The following is a 26,941-nucleotide window of genomic DNA, read 5'->3' as shown; positions in this document are numbered from 1 at the left end:
TTGAAGAAAAAAAAAGCAGTCAAAGGTATCTATCGTGTTGTGCCCCAACTTAGCCATTGAAACATCTCAAACTTGAGACTAAGTGTTTCATACCATTTCAGCAGTTTATAGCATTGTTGACAGCAAAGGAAAAAAGGCTTTCCTTCTCCCCCTCCCCACTGAATTAATATAAATGGTTGAGCATTCCCATGATAGCTGCTACTTCCTCCCAGTCTTGGAAGGAAATCAGCTAGAGAGGAAACCACTGTGAAATCACATGGCACTTAAAAGCCAGGCCTCCAGCAAAATATGGAAGGGGGGAGTGGGGAAGGTACATCTGTCACTCTTCACTTATCAGGGGAGATAAGGATGCTCGAGGTGCTGCAGTAGGGAGGGGCGGATGGAACTAGACACCTCAAACTTGAGTAGAAGCACAAGCTTTTTCTGTTAGGACTCGGAGGTTTTAGTGTTTTTTTGCCCCTGATTAGCCTATCACTTCCCTGGGTGCAGGCTCAGCGCAGGTTATTGGTGGTTAGAGAAATTTGATTCTGAGGTGTGGAAATAATTTTGGAGGTGTTCTGGAAATTTGCTACAGTCAGGATTCTTGTTCAGTGCTTCCCTGAGGATCTAGGAGGCCTTAGCTTCCTCCTCAGAGACTGAACCTGCTGGGCCTCTGTAGCATCTGTATGCCTTCTACTGAAGTTCAGCTCTGACATCTTCATCATCTAAAATGAGGCTGAAGTCTGTCAGCCTATTCTGTCAGCTTGTCTCATACCAGGTCAGCAGGGATGCTTACCCCATATAAGTTGATAAGCTAGGAGGTGTTGATCATGGCTACATTTTTTGAGCATATCGTTAACAGTAGAGGACAGTGCCTGTCCCTCATAGTCCAGCCCTGGTATGTGCAGGGAAGCTCCCAGGGCATTGGGATAGGACAGTACTAACGGAGATGATCACTATCTAATGGTCTTTGGAGTTTGGTGTCGCAGATGATGGGGTATTAGAAGCAGGACATCCTAAAGTGTAGTCTCTCTGTGAAGATAGCACTCCCCCAATTTGGAGGAAAGTGGCACTTTTCCTGCCTTCCTTTGTGAATACAGACTATTGGATTCCATAGGACATAGTCTTTGTGCTCGGGTGAATTCTGTAGTTACAATGTGATGTCCTTCTAGTTTTAGGCCATGCCTGTTCCCTGGTGCATCTCTCAACTGATGCTCTACCAAAAGCACACTTCTTTCCAGGAGAAATTGTACTAGGATACAGTATCCTAAACTGTCCTATTCCATTGAGGATAGGAACTTCAGGCCCACGAAAAGGCTTTTATTTTAGAAAGCTTAGTTTCATGGTTGGTGAAGATTTCTCTAAAAAAAAAAGTAATCTTGTTTCGGGATGTATGGCCAAGTGGTGGTAGGGTACTGCTGGGGCATGGGGGGGGCGGGGAGAGGAAGTTACAAAATAGCAGTTAACAGAAAATGTGATTATCTCAGACACAGGTGTTAAAGTAACACAGTGATCATATCTTGTTAGGTCTTGCCTCCTGTTATTTCTGACCATATGAAAATACAAATATTGAGCCAAAAAAAGTTGTTTTCTCTCATGCACAAGTTACTGTAAGAAGTTATTTGAAACTAACTCCTTTCAGAATTCCTGCCCTTGCCAAATTCTGCATCCCATTTCCCTTTGGATCTTTTATCATGTAGTCCTTAGTATCAAAGCAAAGTTATGGCACAGCAAAGGTACTAATAGCCTCCATGTTTCATAAAGGTGGGCCAAGGTTAGAATCAAATCCAGGAACTTTTTCTCAGGAAAAAGAGTCTCATTGGTTGCCTGAGGGCAGTGTAGTACAGGAGTATTTATTGCTATCTCATCTGCCACCTCTGATCCTAGCTGTGTGACCATGGGTAAGTCATCTCTAAAATGAGGATAGTAATACATATGGTACCAGATTCACAGGTTGTTGTGAGGAACATAGGAGATGGATAAGGTAGCATGCTTTTCAAATCTTAAGAATCTATAAAAATGGCATCTGGATGTATATACAGGTTTTTTTCTCCTTGAAATTAACCCAATTAAGAAAATAGGACAATCACCAGTTTTCTTTGTGTGGTTATCATACTTTTTTCTGATTAGTAAGCCTCACCCCCCCCCAAGCCTTTTTATTTCATCTCAGCCCTGTTACCTAGTATCATTCCTGTCAGTTTATTTGTGCTTTGTACAAAGTAGGTGGCACTCAGTAAATATTTGTTGATTGATTTAAGTAAGTAGTAGTTTTTATTTCAAGCAATAATTAAGTCATGTTGATGCGACTTGTTTCTGTTAGTACTGCCCCATCTCGATTTATTTTTTGCCTTACTCATTAACATTCAGTGACTTCTCTTGAACTTCTGAACTATTATACTGACTAGGGTCTGAGATCTCTGGTTGAGGAGCGGTGAAGGGAGGAGTGTAGAGTGATGTGGGCAAAAGTTTCCTCTCATTCTACTCTAGATCTGTGACCTTGGGAGGAGTAGTGGGCAACAAAGCTGCCAGTTTGCACCTATCTCCATTTTAGTGCCCTGCTGTGTTTAGGACCTTTTCTTGCTCAGGTCCATAGCCTCTCCTAGGGAGCTGGTGTGCTCTGCCTTCTGAGAATTCTGCACCAGACCTCATCCCCAGTGTCTGCAGACCTGTCTGTTTCTGTATGTCATCCTTGGCTGGACAGATGATTCAGTGTGACTTCTTTTTTTAATTTCCCCATTAGGATTTGTTTTGGTGCATCCCTGCATTGCTTCCTGCTACTCCTCCATCTTGACTCCATCGTATATTCTCAGTGGTGTTATTTTCACATCTCTAGCTCCGACCTTTCTCTCAAGATCATAGATGCAGCTTCCTAGTAGCTATTTCTGCTTGATCCATAATCAACTCCAAAATGTCTCACTCTCTTCTACCCTCCTCCCCAAACTTAACTTCCTAATTTTCCCATTTGAGGAAATGTCACTCAGGCTTGATACCCTTTCTCCTCCAGGAGTCCCAGTCAGTTATTAAGTCATTTGTCATGTTTCCCACATTGAATTTTTTTTCTACTACCTGTTACTACCCTTCTTTTTTTCTTCTATTTTCATCTTAAATCTGGACCATTGTAATAATCTTCTAACTATATCCAGCCTCCTTTTCTCATTCTTTACCACTAGTGATAGGATCACCATCTTGCATATACCTTCTAGAAAAATTTTACTGAAATGTCACTTTTGTCATATTGTTTGCCCTACAAAATATTCAGTGGCTGCCTTTGAAGAGTCAAACGTTAACTCAGCTTATCAGTTAACTCTGTCAACATCCTGGCAGGTTCTTTGTCAGTCTTGTCCCCTACTACTCCCTTGTAGAAATCCTCAACTCTAGCCAAACTAGTTATTTGGGGGTCACTTAACATGCTGCTTATTCTCGCTTCTCAGCCTTTGCTTATGCTCTGCCCTCTCCTGGAATGTGTGTTCCCCAGCCCTCTGTTGTAATCCTTCAAGACAGTTAAAGTCCTATATCATCTCCATGAAGATGTTCCGTTAATATCTCAGTTCACAATGACCTCTCTTCTGAATTCCCATGCCTTTTATTGTCTGTTTTCCCCCTTTTCTCATAAAGTCTCTCACCATCCCTCCTCTGATCCTCATAGCAGAGGACTTTGCCTCATTCTTCATTGAGAACATTTATTGTGATATCTTTCCCTTCTCTCAATCTCACATCTTGCTTTCTTTTCCACCTTTTTCTCTTTTACTTCAGTCTCTGATGAAAAGGCCCTTCCTCTTGCCAGGGCCATCCCCTCTATGTGTAACCCTTAATCATATTCCTTCCCATCTCCTCTAGCAAGTTGCCTGCACAGTTATTCCCCACCTTATGTTGTAATGATAATCAACTGTGAAAGACATGTCTATTTTGATCAATACAGTGATCCGAGACAATTGCAAAGGACTCATGATGAAAAAATGCTATCCACCTCCAGAGAGAGAACTGATGAACTCTGAGTGCAAACTGAAGTATAATTTTCCTACTTTCTTTATTTTTTTTGCTTTTTTTTTTTGAATGGGGCTAATATGGAAATATGTTTTGCATGATTTCACGTGCATAATTGATATCATATTGCCTGCCTTCCCAGTAGATGGGGGAAGGAATGGGAGGGAAAGAGAGAATTTTGAGCTCAAATTTTTTTTTAAATGTTAAAAATAAAATAAGTTATAAAATTTTTAAAATATGCCTTGCCTCTGAGAGGACGGCATGGCACAATGGAAAGGGTCCTAGATTTTGAGTCAGAGGACTGGTGTTCAACATGCCATTTATTCCGCAGGATATATTGAGCAGTCACTTTACTTGTCTTGGCATTGGTTTCCTCTACTGTAAAATAAGGAGGGTAGACTATATGACTTCAAAGATCCCTTCCAACTCTAAGTCTTTGATCCTGTAATTGTTCCCTTGCCTTCACTTTCTTCCTATTTGTTTGCTTCATTATATCTGCATACACACCCAAGTTTCTCCCATTCTTAAAAATTCCTCTCTTCACCCTACCATCCCCTCGAGTTTTCTCCTCCATCTCTCTTCCCTTTCTCAGCCACATGGAGATCATTCCCTCTACTCCCTTACTTCTCTGTCTCTTTTCTACTCTTCAGTATGGCTCTTGAATTCATCATTCAATTGAAATTACTCTCTCTGTTGATCTCTTAACTGCCAAATTTGGTGTACTCATCCTTCCTGACCTTTTTTGTAGTTTTCTTTCTTTTGGGGTTAAGTAGCTTGCCCAGGGTCACACAGCTAGTTAGTGTCAAGTGTTTGGTCTGAGGCCACATTTGAACTCAGGTCCTCCTGACTTCAGGGCCAGTGCTCTATCCACTGTGCCACCTAGCTACCCCCTTTTTGTAGCTTTTGACACTGTTGGCCAACATTTTGTCTGGGATGCTCTTTTCTCCGTTGTATTTTGTGACGTTCCTCTTACGTGCTTCTGCTACCTGTCTAACCACTCCATTTTTCTTTGTGGGATCGTCAATCTATGTCTTGACTCTGATTGTTAATCCCAAAGTACTGTCCTGGTTTCTGTGTTCTCCGTATACTCTCACTTGATGACCTCCCTAGCTCATCTGGATTTACTTATGAACTCTGTGCTAATGATCCAGTCAGAGCCAGTCCAGGTCTGTCTCCTGAGTTTCAGTCATTACAGACTGCCTCCTACGTGTTTATTCTGGATATCCTGTAGTTGTTTCAAAGTCAGCATGTTCTAAACAGAACTCATTATCTTTGCCCAAACCCTCCCCTCTTCTCAACTTTCCTGTTATTGTCAAGGTACCACTATCTTTACAGTCGCCCATAGTGCTGCCACTCTAGTTGCCTCTCACTTAAGCTATTGCAACAGCTTCTTCATGTTCATCTTGCCTCAGCTTCCTCCCCATTCCGATCCATCTTCTACATAGCTGTCAAAGTTATTTCCTAAAGCACAGGTCTGACCACCTTACTTCCTTATTCAGTTAACTCCAGTTGCTACCCATTATCTTAGGATCAAATACACACTTCTACTTAGCCTTTTAAATCCTCACAGCCTGACTCCATTCTGTTTTTACAGCCTGTTTTATAACACTGCTATCCTTTACATGTACCTTGGACCTGCCAAACTGGCTTTCTTTCTGCTTTCATCCTCATTTTCTGTATCTTTACCTCGTCTTTCCCTGGTACATGGGATACAGTCCCTCTTCATCTCTTTCTCTTAGAATCTTTGTCTTCCTTCAAAAGTCAGCTGAAGGGCCACCCTCTATGTGAAACTCTTCCTAATAGCTTACCCTGATAGCACCTTCCCTCCAACAGACTATCTTGTATCTATTTCCTGTATACCTGCCTATTGTCTTCCTTCTCCACAGTGTAGCACAACACCTGGTACATAATTGGTACTTAAGGAGTACTTGTTGATTTATTGAATCATGCATTTGATGCTTAAAATTAATAATATAAGGGGCTGCTAGGGGTGCAGTGGTTAGAATGCTGGACCTGGAGTCAGGAAGACTCCTCTTTCTCGGTTCAAATCTGGCCTCAGACACATACTAGTTGTGTGACCCTGGGCAAGTCACTTAACCTTGTTTACCTCAGTTTCCTCATCTGTCAAATGATCTGGAGAAGGAAATGGCAAACTACTGCAGTATCTTTGCTAAGAAAACTCCCAAATGGGGACACGACTGAAATGACTTGAACAACAAAATATGACTTCGTTTTAAGTTGTGTGTATTTCTCACCATCTGCATTTTTTGGGGGGGAGGATGTTGTGAGGCAGTCAGGGTTAAGTGACTGGCCCAAGGTCACACAGCTGGTAAGTGTCAACTGTCTGGGGTCACATTTGAACTCGGGTCCTCCTGACTCCAAGGCTGGAGCTCTATCTATTTCGCCACCTAGCTGCCCCTCTCCAACTGCATTTTAAATTCTTTAAGGACAAAGTACTTAATGATTATATAACCCAGACTATTTAGAAGTGTACTTTTAATATAATAAATGTTCTGTAATGATTTGTTGGTTAATTTAAGTAGTTATTGATTGTATTGGACACTGGTGACTACATTTTTCTCCTCAGGATCTCAAAAATTGTTTTTCAAACTATATTATTATGGAAGGTCTCTAGGGAACTTGCTTCCTGATTTGCATTGCAGATGCAGTCATTGAAGATTTTAGGTAACACTCAGTCCCTCACTGTTTTGAGAGCTTGAACCTTTTAGACAGATGTTGTGTTAGAACCATGGGTTAGAATTTAAAAGAAGTTCCTCAGCTTTTTCCCCCTAATTTTAGGAGTATCATAACATCACTGCTTTATATTTTATATGACTGAGACGGTTTTCTTTTGATTCCATTAGGTTTGTGCATATTCTTCTGCTTATTCCAGCCCTGCCATTAAGTATCTTTAAAACTTATGCTTCAGAATGAGTGATAGAATGGAGCTTCCATCACAGATTGGCATTTCACTTGGGAGAAAAGTGTTCCCTTTCTGAGTACAGAATTTGGGGTGGGGGATGGAGATCAACTCTTCCTGTCTTTGCCTGAACTAAAAGTACAGGGGCTGCTCACAGGTCTGGCCTACTGTTGGTGGGCACAGAAGCTTTTTTTCTTTTTTTCAGCATGTTGTACTGCTTTTTTTTTAATTAACACCAAAATTACATTAGATTAGTAATTTATTAATTTATTTTGATTTATCAACCATCACTTTCATATGCTTTTGAATTTAAAATTTTTCTTCCCTTTCCTCCCTACCACCCTCCCCAAGACGGTACACAATCTGATATAAGCTATACATATACATTCCTATTTGAAACATATTTTCACATTAGTGATGTTGTAAGTAAAAATTAGAACCAATAGGAGGAACCACCAGAAAGAGGAAACAAAACTCAACAGAAGGAAATAAAATAGCAAATAGTATACTTCGATCTGCGTTCAAACTCCATAGTTCTTTCTTTGAATGTGGATAGCATTTTCCATCACGAGGCCTTTGGAAAGGCACAGAAGCTTTTGACTGCTGTGTTTCCAAACTGAGCTACTTTGTCCGGACTTGAGCAGTCTTAATTTAACACCTCCTCTCCCCACCTCCCGCATGCCCAATTTACTGTGAACACTCAATGAGCTTAGCCCATTGCAGCTCAGAACTCAAAAGTTCAAGAGGTGTGCCAGCCTCAGCCCCCTGAGTAGCAGGGATTACAAGCAAGCATCACAGTTCCTTACTGACTACAAATTCTAGATACAATTAACTTATCATTCATAGTTGAATAGCCATTCTCTACCTTAAGGGTAAACATTAAATCATTTAAAATCTGAGGTTTTGTTTACAGTACAGTACACATTTATTAAACATATATTATGTCCTTTGGCACTGTACTTAGCTTTGGTGATGAAAAAAAGAAAAAGAGACAGTCGCTGCAGCCTCTTGGGAAGAGAGTACACAAAAGCAAACTGCACAGGGTCACTATGTGATGGTGGAGTAGAATTCCAGGAGTGCAGCTTGGAGGAAATTAAGAGTTGGGTGGGCTTTGGAATCCTCTTCAAATAGAGGCTTTGGGAGGAGTTGATTGCTCTGCCCTTCAGTCTTCCAGAGGGGCCTGAGGCAACTGAAGATACTGATGAACTGTGAAATGACTAACACTTCTTCCACTAATTCAGGCCCAAGTTGAACTTTTTTACAAATCATAGTATCCCAGATATGGAGCTGGAAGGGACTTTATAGGTTTTCTAGTCTAACCCTCTTGTTTTACACATGAGCAAACAGGCCCGGAAGGTTGAAGAGAGTTTCCCTTGGACACTTCAGCAGTATGTGTCAAAGCCCAGAGTGTAACCCAGATCCTCTCGACTCCAAATCCACTGTACTCTTCCATTGTGCTGTGCTCCCTTGCCTAGTTTTTCTATTAAGAGTAACAAGGAATTTATCTTAAAACTTTCGTTGATCTTTTTAAAATTTAACTTTCATTTCCAAATATATCCCTTTCCATTCATTCCTCCAATCCAGAGACAATGCCTTGTAACAAAGACAAAAAAAATTTTCAAAAAAGCAGGCCACTGTATCAACTCAGTCTTAGCATATTCAGTGTTCTTGCCTGAGCTCTTCAAAGAAGGGTCAGATTTCCCTTCTCTGTGGGACCAAGCTTGGTTGCACAGCTTTCACAGTGATTATTGTTGTTATTTTGATTTACTTTGTTATAGGTATGTTACTTTCCTGATTCTACCTGCTTCACTCTGTTGCAATTCATAGTAATCTTTTCCATGTTGCTTGGGATTTCTTATTCATCATTTCTTGCAGTTCAGTAACATTCAATAATATAATTACACTTATGTACCATAATTTGTTATTTTGCTTTGTTATTTTTTCATGCAATTTGTTTGTGTATCTTGAAATGTTGCTTTTAAAATTTATATACACAGGGCCACAACTGTTCGTTACAAAGGGAGAAATCTTCGAATCAAAGCTCCAATGTGCAGGGCCTTGAAGAAACTCTGTGATCCAGATGGTATGTAAAAGTCGAGGCCAAGTTCTCTGAGTTACTGCATGTACTATTGTTCACTTCTGCCTCTCACAGGCACAGTTCTGTAGTGATCGTGGATTCAAAGAAAACTGTGTTTTTGTTGCTCTATCATTGGGCTAATGTGAAAAGTTAGAGTGAAGAGACCATTGTTGCTTAGCTAGGATATTGATATTGGTATTTCTCTTGCAAGACAGCTGAAACTGCTTTAAATTTGCCCCTACTTTAAATTCTGACTTTGCAAGTCAGGAGCTCTGCTTGTTCTTAAAAATCCACCCATTCTTGCTGAATCTTGCCCTGAAAGGCAGCCAGGTTCATTTAAAAATTCCTGTAATACTGTGACCTGGTCAGTCACTATCAGTGATCTTCCTGTAAGGTGCCCCTAAACTAACCTGTCTTCTTCCCCTCTCTCTCTTAAAACATATTCCCCTCTGGGGTGTAGTATGGCTGTACCCTTGAGAATATCTGAGCAGCCAAATGAGAGTCTACCCAGATCCTATGGAGGTACCTTCTTCCTCCCTATCACCTGCATAGTTGTGTGTGGAGAATCCTTGTCTTTGACCTCATTCACTGTTGTGTGGTGTGTCTCAAGGTTTGTTGAATTCCAGGATTTTCATGGTCTGTCTTTTCATGTTACACAGGTCTCAGTGATGAGGAAGATCAGAAGCCAGTGAGGCTTCCTCTCAAAGTTCCTGTGGAATTGCAACCACGAAACAACCATGCCTGGGCTCGGGTGCAGAGTCTTGCCCAGAACCCACGCCTCAGGTAGTTTACACTGATTCAGTATCTCTTCTCCTTTCCAAGGGCTAGGGGACAAGATCATTTCTTCATTTCTTTTGCTTTTTACATTTATCATTATGTGATGTCCCTTAGTTAAAAGGTGTGGTCAGAATTACTTTGAAGTGATAATGAGAGAAAGAAGTGAATACCATTTACTGCTACCTGCCCTTTTCTGAAAATTGGTACCCTTCTACACTCTAGCTTCAGTTAAGAGATGATAGTGAGCTATTACACCAAGTATTTATCAACCACTGACTGTGTTCAGAACACTGGTGCTAGAAGAGATTCAAAGTTGAGGGAAGATAAGGTGTTCTTTTGTAGGTCTTATTCCAGGCCACTGCTTTCATGTTCAGTGGTGTAGGAGCAGTGAAAATATTGTAAGTCTATAAAGGAACAAGGAGGTAGGGAAGTAGGTGTAGTGGCATTTAGGAGGTGGGTAAGAAGGCTTAGTCAACTTGTTTTCACTTTTTAAAAGAATGTTCCTTTTTGCTTTAACCTTAAGTCATTAAGGAGGGTATACTGTATGAAACTATGAACTATTGTCTAGTATGTTTTTTTGAAAAAAATATATTTAAAAAAACCAACACATTAAACTTAATAAAATGGTTAACGAAATTGCCACGTTTAATTTTCTTAGGAACTTTTTTGTTTTCTTCTGTGGTTTTTTTTTAATGTTTTCATTGATTCCTTCCTTTTTCATTTTTATCCGTACTCACTAACTTACCCATATACAATCCCTCCCCTGTAACGAAGTCATTATTCTTGCTTTTTTTTCCTTTACACCACAAAATCTCTGCCTGTCTGCTTTCCAAGATTTGGTGAACATTGGTTTATTCTTATTGCTATGTACATTCCACAATTTTGCTCTTATATATATATATCTCTGGGTCTCTTACGTGTTCATTCTCTAGACTTTTTTAAATGTATAATATATTCATATGTTTCCTTCCGAAACTTATAACTTATCAATGTGTTACCTGCCAACGTATCTTCTGTCTAAACATTTTTTATATAGTTACAATCACTGTATATTGTGATTCTACTTTTCTTAACCTTTGTATTACTTTTTCTACTCTTTTTCCATATTTCTTTGTATTCTTCATTGGTTTCTAACCTTTGAGCCCAGTAAATGATCTTGACACTTCCACCCTGTCAGGACAGATGGAAGGGTGGACAGTCCTTCTGCTGTAGCTCAGGAGTCACTCTTTCTCACTCTTCTCTGTGAGTTTTCCTTTGTGCTCTTGACCTCTTACTGTTTGATTTCTCTATAGGATGATTGTAGAACTACATCGAAAGGTTTCTAGCCTCATTGAATTTCTGAAGCAGAAATGGGCATTACATGAAGTACGAATTGTATCCTTTTTTGGGTTAGAAAAGGACATCCCAAATTTGGTAGTATCTGTCACTGTGGACAGGCATTCTGTTTCCATTTTGTAATATAAATGCAACTTCATGTTTGATGGCATTGCTTTTTTTACATATCGGTGAATTTTGGGGGTGAGGGAGAGAGTACAGTGGCTATAAGTGTTTGCTTAGTACCATAATAAAAACTTGGAACTCAGTCCTGTTTTTTATCATATTTCATCACCTTGCTGGACCTCAGAACTTTTGTCAGGCTCTGTCTTTTGGGAGTCTGTTATCTACTATAGGCAATATCACAGAAGTATTAATGTCATTTTCTTCATTTAAAGGAAGGTAATTGAAATCTGACTTTCTCAGTTTATGTGAATTGTATGATCCCAGAGGGACTACTTAAGGTGGTTTGAGTTTGCTGAAAAAAGAGAGAAGCTGTCCATCATTATTATTTCATGGTACGGTAACTGTACAGGACATACATTGCGAGGCACAAATCTAAATTCAGTAGCATGATGGTAATACCACTAAAATGACTATTAGCATTAAAAAATGTCTTCTGTATGTGTAACATAGTATTGACCCTGAGGAGTAGAGAATTTTAGAGCTAGTCATGTCTATGCACTGTGGTTGAGAATCATATAGTTCTAGTTTTAGGTCATCCCAGCCTTCATATTTTAAGGATGAGGACAAGTTTTGGGGGACTGGGAGGGCAGTAGGCTATGTGCTCCCTGCTGAATTCCTTGACAGTGTTTATTTAGCGCCAGACATTGGATGCACGGCAACTCCAGGACTCTAGAGATGGGGAGACCAGGGCCCAGCTTTCTGGGGAGAAGGCTACCTTGCACCTCTTCCCTGGGGAGAACTGTACACTCACACCCTTACCCGGGGTGGCCCGAGTGGTTCACTCAAAGGCTTTCTGCACAGTGCACTGGCAGGAAAGTGGCAAATGCAAACAGAACACAAAGGACTCTCATTTGCTGCCTCCTGCCCAAATCCTAGGCATTCAGAGTGGTCAGGGTACAGCCCGGGGCCAGGTGAAGTATCCTCGGGGAGCAGCTGATGCCAAGGGCTGTGGGAGGAGTGAGAATATGGCAGAATTGATGAGAATGTCCCATCCTCCTGCCGATGCTTCTCAGAGCTCTGGAGAGAGCTCCCCAGAAAGTGGCCCCAGTGAAGGGGCAGCCCTGAGCCTTAGCAGCCCAGATGCTCCTGACAAAATGCCTTCAGGGCTTCATGACTCAGGAGGAAACCTGGAGAAGACTAATGTGGCAGCTTCTACAGAGGGCAGAGATGCCCCACTCAGTGACCAACCTTCTGTACCCATACCTGGAAGCGTATCATGTGCCTGCAGCCACATCCCTGACCTGGAAGAGGAGCTCTCCCTCCTAGATCCATTCCCTCGGTACATGAAGTCCTGCCAGGACCTCATCATCCCAGAGAAATGTTTTTGTACAGATAGATTGTCTAGGCAAGAGTCTGCTCCCCCCAATGGGTCCTCTTCTCCAGAGGCTCTTCCAGCTAGCAATGTAGAAACTGCTGACCTAGCTACAGGTCAAGGACCATCACTCATCAGCGTGCTGCCTAGAGCTGAAACTCAGATTAGCCAAGGTCTGGGATTGCAACCAGATGTTTGCACTAAGGAGTTAGCTGATGCACCTGCTGAGGACTTCCAGGAGAAGCTGAGCTCCTCCTTTACATCTCCATCTCAGGGACAGCCTGCCACAAAGCCTCTGAAGGAGAGCCCAAGCCGTCTTGCCCAGCAGGTCAGAGAGGAGGGGTGGAACCTACAAACCTCCGAAAGCCTTACACTGGCTGAAGTCTACCTCATGATGGGCAAGCCAAACAAGCTGCAGCTAGAATATGACTGGTTGGCTGTCCTGGGGCCAGAGGCAGAGACGCGGAGCTCAAGGGAGCCAGGGCAGGACCCTAGCTCTGGCTCCACATCTGCAGCCTTTCATAAGCAGCGCTTGCTTAGCTGCCTCTTAAAACTAATTTCGACCGAAGTCAACCCTAAACTGGTGAGTGTGTATGTTTGTGTGTGTGTGTGTCTCTCTGCTTGTTACATGCTACTGTCACTTTCTTAAGATAGAGCAAAACTGTGTAAGTGGTTTCTGTTCCATTTGGTTGGGAGCCCTATCTTTTTCCAGTTAATCTGTATAGGTTAACGCACAGGTTAATCTGTATAGCTAATGATGTTGTCCCTAGTGGGTAGCATTTTTTTTTTAATGTAGCAGACTTCCATAATCCTCGTGTGCTCCATGTGAAAGGAGAGCAAGCTGAGATCAGAGGATAAGGACTGAATTTTACTGAATTGATATTCAGTAAAATATCAATTTGTCATAGTTGCACTGTTATCTTACATTATACTTTGGATTTATACCACACTTTTTACTTCATCTGTTTTCCAGTCTTCTGTATCATATGCCCTTCGAACCTGGTAGCTGAAAGCATTACCAGAGTTAACATAATTTGGTGGCCAAAGCACTGGGCTTAGTCCAAAGACTTGGCTCTGCTACTGGTTTGCTATGAGACCTCTCTAGGCCTCAATTTCCTCTTTCACTTGGTGATTTTCCAGTTCAAAATTCTCTTTTATAGATCTAAAAAACTAAAACAAAATGACAAACCCATGGTTTGGAGATAGTAACTATCTGTTGGCCAGGGTTACTAATGGTGCTTGGTCTAGAATTGTTGACTCCCAGTCCAAGGAGTCACTGCTCAGCACTTTTATGTATCATATTAGTTGGTTTGGAAATGTACCTGTTGGTAGTTGTTTATTTATTTGAATTGATGAGGATACTGATTTTTATTCTAGGAGTGAGCCTCTCAGATTTCTGTCACTATCATCTTCATATAAATCCAAGCTAGTGACAGTATTGACAGTGTTCTACAGTCATGTAGAACATGCCTTGAGCTCAAGACATGTAGGAAAAGTATCTACTGTCTTGTACCTCAAGCATTACATAACTGTCATTTGTTATGTTATTATTTATATTATCCCTTTCCCAAGTGAAATGTGCTTCCTTCCCTTTAAGAAGACGCATCTTCTTTAGAAATAAATTTAAAGGGGGAGCCGGTACTTCTACTACTGAACTTTAAAAACTTGTTAGGATATTATTTCCAGGAGTAAAAAAAAAATCAGAATTCATTAGTTAGATAATAAAAAAAGTTTTTAGTTATTCAGTAGTTTCCACTTTAGAATTAAGATTCCTCTATGAAAGAAAAACTATACCTTGCATTTTGGCCAAAATGTGTCACAGAGGATTTAATAATACAGTGCATTCATTAATATAAATGCAATTTATTAATATACATTCATATTAATATAATAGATATAGATGAAATTTATTAATATACACACATTGAGAATGGAAAGAGATTCGGAATTCTTTCTGTAAGCTAAACATACTTCTTCCCTCAGTTATTTCCAGCTTAGGGTTATAGTATTCATGAAACAAAATTTCATGGCAAAGTAAAGCAGAAATACGTAGTTAATATTTAGAGTTTTTTTAATTTAGTTTTTTAGTTATTTAGTTTTCTTAATTTTGTTTTTATTTAAACAGAATAGTAATTAATGTTTCTGAAGCTGCAGAAATTTTCTTCTAGAAACTTAAGTACTACTTGATTACTTATTTTAAGGCAGGGATTCTTTACCTTTTGTGTGTCCTGGACCTCTTTGGCAGACTTGTGAAACCTTTATGGACCCCTTCTCAGAACAGTGTTATTTTTGTTTGTGTGGGGGTGGGGGTGGGGGGTGGGGGGGGCAGGCAGTTGGGGTTAAGTGACTTGCCCAGGGTCACACAGCTAGTAAGTGTTATGTGTCTGAGGCCCGATTTGAACTCTGGTCCTCCTGAGTCCAGGGCCGGTGCTCTATCCACTGCCCCACCTAGCTGCCCCTAGAACAGTGTTTTTTAAATGCATAAAATAAAATGCATAGGATTACAATAGAAATCAATCCTATTGATATATTGTTATTAAGATTGTTTTCAAAAGTTTATGGACCTCAAATTAACAACTTCCTGCACTAAGGATTCAGTGTTTTCTAAGATGAATAGAGATCCTTCTCTTAATTGGTTTCAGGAGACATTTCCACTCTTAATTTGGTGCCATAAACAAGGGAACCTCTACTAATCCTGGTTTCAAGAAATCAGGGTCCGTCTTAATTAAGTCTTCTTTTTAAGGAAGAATAATTAGGTCTTTGATTCAAGTAAGAGCAAGCACTTTAGACTAGAATATAGTCATAATTTTATTTCTTCATATTTCCATGCCTCACAGTTCTTATAATTCTTTGTCAATCAGTTCCCATTCAGGCGTTTCTCAGCGATTGGCCTTTTGTAGCCACATATTGATTAGTATCTCAAGCAGCTATAACCCATCACATGTGGATATAGGCTATGAAGTGTATCTGTGTGACAATCCAAAGAATGTATATTCATTTTTTCAAAAAGGCTCCCTTTAGAAAAAAACAGAACTGAAAGTCGTATTTTAAAAGTAAGTTGGTCCCTTGTACTTGAACATTAAATTTCTAAGGTTGGAAGTGATCTTGATTTATAAAACAGTTCTCTCTCAAACCTCTTTGGAATTGACCCTTATTCTTGCTTGAATTTTATGGTACCTCTCCTCAAAATGCCGTGTGGCACATATTTATTGTTTTAAGGTAAACAAAAAATAATTTTGTTTTGAGCTTTGGGGGAAGCAGGATACTTTTGTGACATAATTTGAGATGTTCAAATTTTTTAAAAATCATAAATGACTGGTTACATTTAGAGATCTTGAGTGTTACAAAATCAAATTTAGGAATTTTGTTTTAAATAATGTCATTTTATCCTTTTAGCATTTATTAACCTTCCTTTATTCTTCCACCTATTTCTTTTCCACTGGCCTCATACTTCTGGGAGAGTGTTAGAAGTGTATTCAGGGCAGAGAAAAAAAGAGAAAATTTTGAAGTCATAAGAAAAAATTGAATTTTAGGGGAAAATTCAAATATATATACTTTCTTAATTTAGGAACATGAAAATATACCGCATTTAACTTGTGTGGTCAAACAACTATGATTTTTGACAGATCTAAAGGCCTGGAAAAAAATTTTTTTAATGTGAAAGACTTTTTTCCCTTATCTTTTATTTTTAAACCAATAAAGGTCCTCAGAAAAAGTAATTTTTCTTTCTCCAGCTCCCATTTTTCGTGGGGATTTCTAGACATGAGGCTGACGCTGTGGAATATATCTACTAAGGCTTAGAAGTTTAACTTTAAAGGTTGAAGTTATTTATGTGTAACTCTGGAATCAGATTTCACATTTTCTGGCTCCAGGTTTTCCGGTAGTTTTGGCTAGTGTAAGGAAAAGTTTTAATTGTTCTTTAAAATTAGACATTTTACTTAATGTTTAATGTTCCCTTTCTTTGGTTTGAACTCTTTATGTAATAGTCATCGAATTGCCCTAGTTTCATCCTTTGTCACATTTTTTGTTTAGTAGGTCAGGTTACCATGTCCTACCTAGTATGTTTTAAAATATATTAAGCAGTGAAGTCATACTTGTTCTTTTAGAGGAGGAGGGCCTTTTATTTTCTTTGTAGTATAGCATAACTACAAAGGAGCATCAGTTAGGATGGTAGGTCCATCTGTGGTAAAATGCACAAGAATTTGAAGTCAGGAGACTTGGATTCAAATTCCAATTCTGTAACTTATGCTCATAAATTTAGAATTGAAAGGGTTGTAAAGGTCATCTATCTCAGTCCCTTCCTTTAAGATTAAGGCCTAGAGAAGTTAAGCAGTATTCCTGAAGTCACAAAGCTAAGTGACAGGCAGAATCCACACTCACCTCTTCCTCTTCCTCCTCCAGAGACAGTGTTCTCTCCTCTGTGCCATATTACCATTTACAAGATGTAGTACCAAGGGCAAGTCACTTTCCCTCAGAGTTTCAATTTCTTCATCTGTAAAGCTAAGATGATCTTTTTCCTGACTCCCTCACAAGAAACCTTTGAGTGCTATAGAAATACAAGTTGTTCTTTCTGCTGGCTGTGCTTTGGGATCTTGTAGTCCTGTACTAACCAAGCAGCCTCCCTAATGTCTACTGAAGTGCTCAATCTGGTGATTAGGAAGTGAATGTGGATATGAAAGTGGCTCTTGAAATCTTTGGATTTAATGTTTTTCTCTCTTCAACCCAAACTTTTTTTTGTTAGACACTCTCTGTGATGCGTTTGATCCTCTGTTTCTTTGTTGGAGGAATAAAGCTTTCATGATGATGTTTGGAGCAGACCATTTACTTCAGACTGGGTAAAGTTGTATTGTGCTGAGTGTGCACTGAATCCTTCCTCTCCTTCCTAGACTCCTGAATCTAATGCAGTCTCTGTGGCTTCAGTGAAGCCCACGCAAGAGGAACAGTCACTGACGCCCCCAGGGAAGGTGATAACCATCAGTACCCGGAGTCCCCGATGTGCCCGAAATCAGTCCACCCTCCGAAACAATAAGAACTTCTCTCCCAACTCGTCATCCAGCTCCTCAGGTGAGATGTTAAGGGGACTGGGGAACCAGCCCAGAACAGCCATTCATTTAATCTGGTAGCCTGCCTTTGCCTTACCCTGGTACTTCAGAAGTGTCCTAGAAGAGCCAGGTCAACATTTTCTGTTCAGTTCAATTTAATAAATATTTATTGAGCACCTGCTAGGTGTCAGGCACTTTGCCTGCCTAGCACTGGGAATACAAATAAGAAAAAGATAGTCCCTCCTCTCAAGGAGTTTACAGTCTAATAGGACATGGCAACATACAAAAGGAAGCTGGAAAAGGGAGTAGGGATGACAAACGCCAAAGGGGACTCATCTTATCCTGTGGAGTTGAAACCAGGCAGAGCTGGAGATGCAAAGGGTCACATAAATCAGGAGCTGTAACTACCACCTACAAAAATCATTACAGTTGAGGAACACTGAACTATAGTGATGACTATAGTGGCTTCACCCCTCAGCTCAGTCTTATAGAAGAGGAGAAAATGAGTTTCTAGCCCAAGAAATATTTCTTTAAGGTAGCTCAGTAGCACTCAGAACTCATAGCATAGATTTAGAGCTCTGAGGTATGTAATTCAACCCTCTCATTTTGTACAATTAAACTATGGGAATAAGTTGAGTAGATTTTTAAAAGACTTACTTCATTGAATTTAGTATGAAAAGGCATTGTATTTTTGTAAACTTTTTCTTAGATTATAAACTCTAATTGAATAGGGACTGTATATATTTTTCTTTGCATGATACCTAGGCTAGCACCACATGCAAACAGGTTGTAAAATAAATTATACTTGATTATGATCAAGAGAAGTATATTTTGTCAATTCTTAGGAAATTTGATATTGGATTATTTTTCTGTTACATCTTCTGAGAATTTCAAAGCCATTATTTCATTATTATTTTAATGTTAGTCCAATGTTACACTTGTAATGTATATTATGCTTCCACTACCTCCCCCCAAAATCAGTCTGTTTTGTTATGCTTCTACTGTAAAATAAGAAAGAACAGTGCTACAAGTAAATCTCCAGAAATATGGTAACTTCTGACTGGACAGATTGAGGGAATAATTTCCATAAAGTTGCTGTTATTTTTTCCCCAGATTATTCAAGCAGCATTAAGAAAAAAATTCACTGCACATTTCCAGTGACTGGTAACTGTGTAAAACTACCTTATTAGTTTTTGTTGCTTAGTTATCCTGAGAGCTCAACATTTACAAAATAGGCTGTAAGTATTTTGAGCAAGACTTCAAAAACAGTGTAACGTTATTAAGGAGCCTCAACAAGAGGCTCTTAATAATTGTAATTTTTTTCCTCTCTCTCTTTTCACTCAGACTTTTTCTGTTTTCTTAGATGGCAAATGTACAAACATCAAGATGTTTGCTATCAAGATGGTCACTTTCTAACATGTCAGTTTTGTTAGCCCTATCCACAGAGCTAGTGTTTGATAAAAGTTTACAGCTTTCAGCTTTTATTCTGTTTCCTCTAATAACCTGTGTGCCCCATACTCTTTACGTTGGTCCCGTTTCATTTTGTATTCCGTTCTGAAAATGAACATAGAACAGCTAACTTGAAAATTTCTGTTTTATCAAAGAAAGAGGAGAATATCTGATCACATACGATAAATAGAAACATAATAATAATACTAACAACTGGCACTTATATAATACTACTACATACCAGGCCCTATGCTAAGCACTTTACCTGTCTAATTTGATCTTCATGACAATTCTAGAAGGTAGGTGGTATTATTATACCCATCTTACAGCTGAAGAAACAGGGGCAAACAGGTTAAGTGACTTACCAGTATTATACAACTAGTGAATATCTTAAGTTGGATTTGAACTTGGGCCTTCCCTATTCTAGACTCAGTGCTCTATGCACTATACCACCTAGCTGCTCCCAGGAATACCTGAGTTCAAGACAGACGCTTAGATCTGTGTGATCCTGGACAAGTCACTTGACCTCTCTTTGCCTTAGTTTTCTGAACTAAAGTGGGAATAATAACAGTACCACCTTTGTAGGGTGGTTATCAGGATCAAATGAGATGGTATTTATAAAATGTTTAGCATTGTTCTTGGTATGTAATAGGTACTATATAAATGTTTATTCCCTTCCCCCCTCTCCAGTAAGAGAGATAAACTAGAAATGCATTGTTTATATTTATCAAAAATACAAAAATTCCCTGCAAAGTGATTCATTCTTATAGTTTGTCATATAATTTTCCCAAAAATGAATTATCGGGAAAGACAATACATAACAAAAGAATACTAGATTAGATGTCAGAGGACCTGTGATAAGGTCCCAGCTGTTTCCTTTCTGACCTTTAGCAGGTAATCTCACCATTCTCAGCTTCAGTTCTCTTATCTGTAGAATGAGGGTGGTAGACTAGATGACCTCGGAGCTCCCTTTCCGCTATGAGTTGATGATCCTGTGAACTTTTTTCTCTGCTGACAACAGTAATTGAAGCCATCCATTTTTTTTTTCTGATAAGGTTTGAGAAATCCTCCAAGACCTCTTCTGGTAGCTGCTCCATCCAGTTCAGGAAATAGTGATTCTGATGGGGGGCTTTTTGCAGTCCCCACAACCTTGCCACCCAACAGCCGGCATGGAAAGCTGTTTTCACCTAGCAAGGATGCAGAATTGACTTTCCGACAGCATCTGGACACAATCAGTGTAAGTGCAGAAAGAGCATATCTGAAACATGACTGCACCTGATCTGTTTCCACAGGAGATGAGCTCACACATGACTCCATAGTTACTGTACAGAGCTTGTTTCTTATTAAGCACAAACTCCAAAATCAAGATTCACTTTCACAGAGAGAGGGAATAGGTATTTGGGTAGTGGTGTTTCTCATGGAGGTAAAAGGCCTCACCTTTCTCACCTGATGGTTTCCTTTGCAGATGCAGTCGGATTTCTTCTTGCCAAAACCAAGGAAGCTACGAAATAGACACTTGAGGAAGCCATTGGTGGTACAGGTTGGAAGAGCTCGCTATTGTACCTGTCTGTGGTCATAAACATTAAGTTCTATGATTTAGGGCAGACTTTTTTGTTGTTTTTAATCACTGATTGTTTCAACTAATATAAATGAAATGCTTCAATTTCCCTGTGTTTAAAATGGTATTAATATCTGCCCCCTTCTCTACCACCATATGTTACTCCATATATAAAATAAAATACTTGTTTCTTAGGAAGTACAACCCCCAAAATCAAAGATCACTTCCACAAAGAGAAGAGGTCAACAAGGAGCCAGTTGGGCATCTTCCATCTAGGCCAAAGGACTTTACCCTGCAGCAGCACATGTACTGCTGAATGAAGGGGTAGAGAATCATGTGACTGTTCAGACTGTATCTACTACAAATTTATGTTGCATTTGCATCCTTGCTGCTGCCCCACTGCCCTTCTGTATTTCCTTTATCAACTCAGTATCCCACTTTGCGCAGCAGCTTTTCCGAGCCTTTTCATACCTCTTTAAATCTTGCATGATTTAAACCCTTTAAAAAAAAGCCCTCCCCCATGGGGCAGCTAGGTGGTACAGTGGATAGAGCACCAGCCCTGGAGTCAGGAGGACCTAAGTTCAAATCTGGCCTTAGACACATAACGCTCACTAGCTGTGTGACTCTGGGCAAGTCACTTAACTCCAATTACCTTAACAAAAAGTGGAAAAAAAAAAACTCCAACCCAACTGGGAATCTTGCCTCATGTTTTACAGATAAAATTGAGGACATTTTCTGTGAGCTCCCTCTTCTCCCATCTTTCTGATCTTCTATTACTCAGGTGCTTATTGCCACTCTCTCGTCCTTCACCCGCGTCTCACAGGATGAAGGGGCTTCACTCCTTAAGGCTAACCCCTCTTCTTGTTCAGGTGATCCCATTCCATCCGGTCTCCTCCAACAGAATGTTGTCTTCATCCCCACACTATAGCTCATTTTAATTCTCTCTCTCTCTACAGATTCCCTTGCTGCCTCCAAACATACCCATGACTCCTCTCTCAGAAAAACCTCCCTTGATCCTTCTATCTCTGCTAACTATAGTCCTGTGTCTTTTCTGCCCTTTTAGCCAGACTCCTTGAAAAGGCTGTCCACACTAGGTGCCTCCACTTCCTCTCTTTTTATTCTCTTCTTAACCCCTTCTAATCTGGCTTCTGACCTCACCATTCCACTAAAACTGATCTCTCCAAAGTTAGGAGTGATTTTTTTTTTTTAAACCCAATCCCACAGTCTTTTCTCAAACGTCACTCTCCTTGGCCTCCCGACAGCCTTTGACTGTTGTTGATCACATTCTCCTCCTTGATACTCTCTTCACTCTAGGTTTTCAGGACCCCATTCTCTCCTGGTTCTCCTCCTAGTGGTCTCCTGACTATGCCTTTTGTCTCCTTTGCTGGATCTTCCTCCAGATCACACCGTCTAACCATAGGGGTCCCTCAGGGCCCTCTTCTCTTCTTCCTCCATACTACTTCACTTAGTGATCTAAGCAGCTCCCATGGATTGAATCACCATCTTTATGTTGATGATTCTTAAATCTGCCTTTGCTGCTGGAGACTCTCTGCTGACCTCCAATCACTCATCTCCAACCGCCTTTCAGATATCTTAAACTGGGATGTCCAGTAGATGTATCAAACTCAATGTTTCCAAAACCAACTCATTATCTTTCCCTTTAAGGTCCCTTCCCCCCACCCTCTAATACTTTAGTGGGCAGAACCATCCTCTTTGTCTTTCAGTCTTGACTCTTCACTGTCTTTCAATACCCATATCCGAGTGTTTGCCAAAGCCTGTCGATTTCTCCTCTGCAACATTTCTTCAGTGTTCTCCATCTCTCCTCTGATATGGCCACCACTCTAGTGCAGGCCCTCATCACTTCGTTCCTGGATTATTGCAGTAGCCTGTTGATGGGCCTGCCTGCCCCAGGTCTCTCCTCACTCCAGTCTATCCTACATTCAGCCACTAAAATGATTTTCCTAAAGGGCAGATTTGATCATATCACCCCACTATTCAGTAAACTTCATGTGGCACCCTATTGCCTCTAGGATCAATACAAAATCCTCTGGCTTTCAGTGACCTTGGTAACCTGGTCCCCTCCTACCTTTCCAGTCTTCTTACAACTTACTCCTCAAGATGTACTCTTCTATCTGATGACGCTGACTCTTTGCTAATTCACGAACAGGGCACTCCTTTTCTTGGCTCTGGGTATTTTCTCTGGTTGTCCCCCGTACCCCAGTACTCTTTCCCATCATTCCACCTTTTACAGCAAGCTTTTCCCAATCCTTTTTAATTCTAGTGCCTTCCCTCTGCTAAGTATTTTCTATTTACCTCAGATAAAGCTTGTTTTTATTTATCTCCCATATTAGATAATGAACTTCATGAGGCCAGGGACTGTCTTTCCTCTTTTTGTATCCCCAGCAATTAGCACAGTGTCTGGCACACAGTAGACACTTCATAAATGTTATTGATTGATCATTGCAAAAGGAAAAGTAAATATAGTTCAATTCAATAAGCATTTGTTAAGTGCCTACTGTTTGAAAGACATTTGTTCTAAGCACTGGGGACATAAAGAGAGAATGAAAAACAGAACCTGCCAAAGCTTAGACTCCTCTGACCTGGTTCTTACAGTCAGTCAGGGCAGGGTCTGCGTAGAAGAACACACTACATATTCAGAATGTTCCAATTTAGTTTTTCTTCAGATTAACTGAGCTTTACAGTTATTTCTATTAGAAGAGTAACAGCTTAAACCTATTAAAAAAATCTTAATACAAATATAGGAATTTCAAAATATGAATAATTACGTTGAGAAATCAACTCCCAAACAAAGCATTAAACTCCATGTGTAGATTAAAAGGTGTACTTTAAAAAAGTAAGATTCCACCTGAGGTGTGCCTTGATTTGTTTTTCGTCTGTGTACTTAGGTTCTCTTATACGTCTTTCTTTGCTCACATATAGTGAATGTGCATTTCATATTGCTAATTTTGTTTTCTTCATGCTTTATGATTTCATATATTCCCACATTTCCCTATATTCTTCATATGGAACTTTTTAGACTAATGTTTTATTGAGGTTATGTAATGGCAGATGGCATCTTCTAATTTCTCATGGTGGTGTGAAAGCAGCTCCAGGTCCTCAAAGTCTAGTGAGAGCCCAAGGTTCCTGTGAGTTTGTTGTGCTGGGAGGTTCCACAGGACTCGCCACTCTTATCCCTGATACTGTATCTGCTTTTGGCAGTTTGGCTGCTTACTAGAGGATGGATTCTTTGGCCACAGCAACTTGTGAACCAAAAAAACAATGACCCTCAGGCTTGGACTTTTACTGCCTGTGGAATAGTAGGGCATGTCACACAAACTCTCTACCCTTCACTTCCCTCATCCACAAAATTAAGGGGCTGAATTACGTAGCTTGTGAGGTCCCTTCTAGCCCAACACCTGTTGTCCTATGACCTCTTTGGTTTCTGCAGTCAAGTTGACAGAAAATTGGGAAGAAGGCTAAAAATAACAATTTTCTAGATCATCTCTGAAATACACTGGAACTTCATCCAGTGGTGCAGATTTCAGGTCCACCGTACCTTCCCATCCTGTGTGACTCTTGTCCATATCCTTCCAGGAGCTTGCCACAGAGTTCCACCCACACACTAGGCTGTTCTCGTCTCCTTATGACAGACATATGGCTGAAGCATTCTGACTATCCACTTGTTATCCTGTGTGACCATCCCATCTTTTCTTCATATTACATAATTCCTTGGTGATGTCTTTTATTTTTTTCTTCTTTGTTGCAGCCTGCTCACACCTAGTACATGTATTTATGTATACCCTTATGTGTGTCCATGTGTATACCATGCTGTTTTGCATATATCAACACTGTATAAATGTCAGGTATTTTGAAAATTTGAATATTAGAAACAGACCATTTAAAGAAAGGGTTCTTAACCTTTTTTGTGTTATGGACTCTTGGTAGTCTGGTGAAGCCTATGGACCCCTTCTCAGGATAATGTTTTTAAAGGCATAAAATACACAGGATTGCAAAGGAAACTAAATATATTGATATTGAAATATGTTTATCAAAATATTTGATATTGGAATATTTATCAGAATATCTTTTGAAAATAAATTCACTTCTCCCCTCATGAGAACCACTAAATTTTAGAGGATTACTCTTGATTTTATAAAATGTTCTACCATAAGATTCCTTTAACTAGTACATTTCTTGTTTTACTTATAATGTTATTAGACTTACAGAAATTCTATTTGTATAAATTTTTTAGTAGTACATCCTTACCTAAAAATTAAGTGCATCTCAGTGGTTCTACCAAGGGAAAAATTTGCTTCGTATTTAAGAGAAAATGCTACTTGAGTATTAGTTTGGAGGTGGTAGAATTTTCTTCCCTGACTATCTGACTAGGATCATTTTGATACTATCCTTCTTAGAAGTAGGAAAATGGACTGCATGAAAAGTGAGTAAAGGACTTGTATTATAAATATTTCTAGTAACATTTATGTTGCACTTGAAAATTTGACATTTATGTAGCACTTGAAAATTTGTAGATTTCTTTGTATATACATTATCTTATTCAGGCCTCAAAACTACCCTGTGTTCTGTCCACTTAATAAATGACTATGTAATTGAGTTACAGTAGCAATATCCTAACCTTATTGGTTAGGAATAATGGGACATGGATAAAAGTAAAGGCACTCATTCTGATCATAATAATTTCTTTGAGAAACTTAACTCCCAATAAAATGTCCACCACAAAATGGAGCCGAAAAACTGCTTCTGGCAGTAAATACTTGATCTCCTTCCAGGCAGAGTCGTGGTGATTCAGAATATAAGGCTCAGTTTTAATACGTGGATCCATCCCATCATGTCTCAAAACAGGGAAAACACTTGAAAGTAAAGATGAAGCATAAGGTCTGGATGATAACAGTTCATTTTAAGAGCACTTAGAGGTGAAAGCAGACAGAGAATCATAGTGGATAGTGGAGTTGGAGGCAGAATACCTGAGTTTGAATCCGACTAAAGCCTCTTACCAAGTATGTGACCATGGGTAAATTTTTTAATCTCAAAAGGTTGTTGTGAAGAAAGCACCTTACAAACCTTAAAGTGTGTATTTGTTGGTTCTTCTTGTTGGTAAACAGATGCAAAATGGAACAGAGTTGCCAGTATTTCTAATCATTGGTCAGTATACATATGTGGTATGTACATTCATACATATGGTATATACATACACACATTTGAACTCATTACTTCAATTCAGCACATGTTAAGTGCCTACTATGTGAAAAGCATTGTGCTAAGGGATACTGAAATAAAAATAAAAATAGCTGTTGCCTTCAAAAAATGGACATTTCAGGGTTTTGTTGGGACTGGTTGATGGGAGTTAAACTTCTTTAAGAAATGCTGTATAATTGGAGTAAGTATCCAAGTGGTGAATACAAAATAATGTTAAATGGGCTAAAGTGCACTAACATGTCCACAGAAAGGCTTCATGTAAGATTCCATCTGAGGTGAACCTTGAAGAGACCTAGCTGTTCCAAAAGTACCTTAGTATCTACTCTATTCACTAGGTGAGGAAATAGAAATTCCCTTAAGAAAATGAAATCAGGAACAGCAACTGGAAGTGAGAAGCTGGAAGAGACAAATACATTAAGTCAAAATCCATGCTAGGGATAAAACTGTTTTTAATCACGCAATTTCAGAGTTAGAATACGCTTCAGCAAACATCTAAGCCATGCCGTATCAAATCCTCAGTATAACATACCTGAGAAGTATTTATCCTGATGTTGTATACATCTTCAGTGAAGGTAGAATTCACCACCTCTTCACGCAGCCTGTTCCACTTTTGGTTAGTGGCTTGTGTTAGCATGTTTTCCCAACATTTTCATTTCCATAATTGTGATTGCTGTGCAAATTATTCTTCTGGTTCTGCTTTCTTTGCTTCTACAGTAGTTTATACAAGTTTTCAGTGTGACTTTCCGAAGTCTTCACATCTGTCTTTTCTTATTATACAGTGATATTCCTTTGAAAGAGAGTATTACATAGAGTTCCTTGAAACAAGGGAGGCTAACACACACACTGGCTATTTGTCCATAGGAAAGTCACTTAACCTCTCAGTGCCTGAGGCATTTCTCTAAGAAGTTTTAGGGAAGAAGCCAGCCAGAATTGGTATGGGGGTTTCCTCATCTAGTAGTTCTCTATACCAGTGAAATCATAGATCCAGTCTATTGAGTGGTAATGGTTCCCCAATCATTTGGGTGTCTTTTATTTTTGATTCTTTATCTATGAAAAAAGTAATGCTCCGAGAGAGAGGAGTGTGTGTGTGTGTGTGTGTGTGTGTGTGTGTGTGTGTGTGTGTGTG

The 26,941-nt window shown here is 39.6% G+C and overlaps 1 protein-coding gene across 2 annotated transcripts in view; it reads left to right on the top strand.

Annotated features, from left to right (window-relative positions):
- Positions 1 to 26,941, top strand: part of CRAMP1 (cramped chromatin regulator homolog 1) — a 108,846-nt gene that overhangs the window by 68,742 nt on the left and 13,163 nt on the right. For both annotated transcript variants that reach the window (XM_027862955.1, XM_027862954.1), the window contains exons 7-13: positions 8,881 to 8,966; positions 9,620 to 9,743; positions 11,030 to 11,111; positions 11,873 to 13,132; positions 17,436 to 17,613; positions 20,096 to 20,277; positions 20,506 to 20,580. In XM_027862955.1, coding sequence (XP_027718756.1) covers positions 8,881 to 8,966; positions 9,620 to 9,743; positions 11,030 to 11,111; positions 11,873 to 13,132; positions 17,436 to 17,613; positions 20,096 to 20,277; positions 20,506 to 20,580 — 1,987 coding nt within the window. The remainder of the gene's footprint in view (positions 1 to 8,880; positions 8,967 to 9,619; positions 9,744 to 11,029; positions 11,112 to 11,872; positions 13,133 to 17,435; positions 17,614 to 20,095; positions 20,278 to 20,505; positions 20,581 to 26,941) is intronic.

Source organism: Vombatus ursinus, unplaced genomic scaffold, assembly GCF_900497805.2.
Source record: "Vombatus ursinus unplaced genomic scaffold, bare-nosed wombat genome assembly UNPS02014770.1, whole genome shotgun sequence".
NCBI lineage: Eukaryota > Metazoa > Chordata > Mammalia > Diprotodontia > Vombatidae > Vombatus > Vombatus ursinus.
Note: the sequence above shows the minus strand (reverse complement) of the source record. Positions and strands in the feature narration are given on the sequence as shown.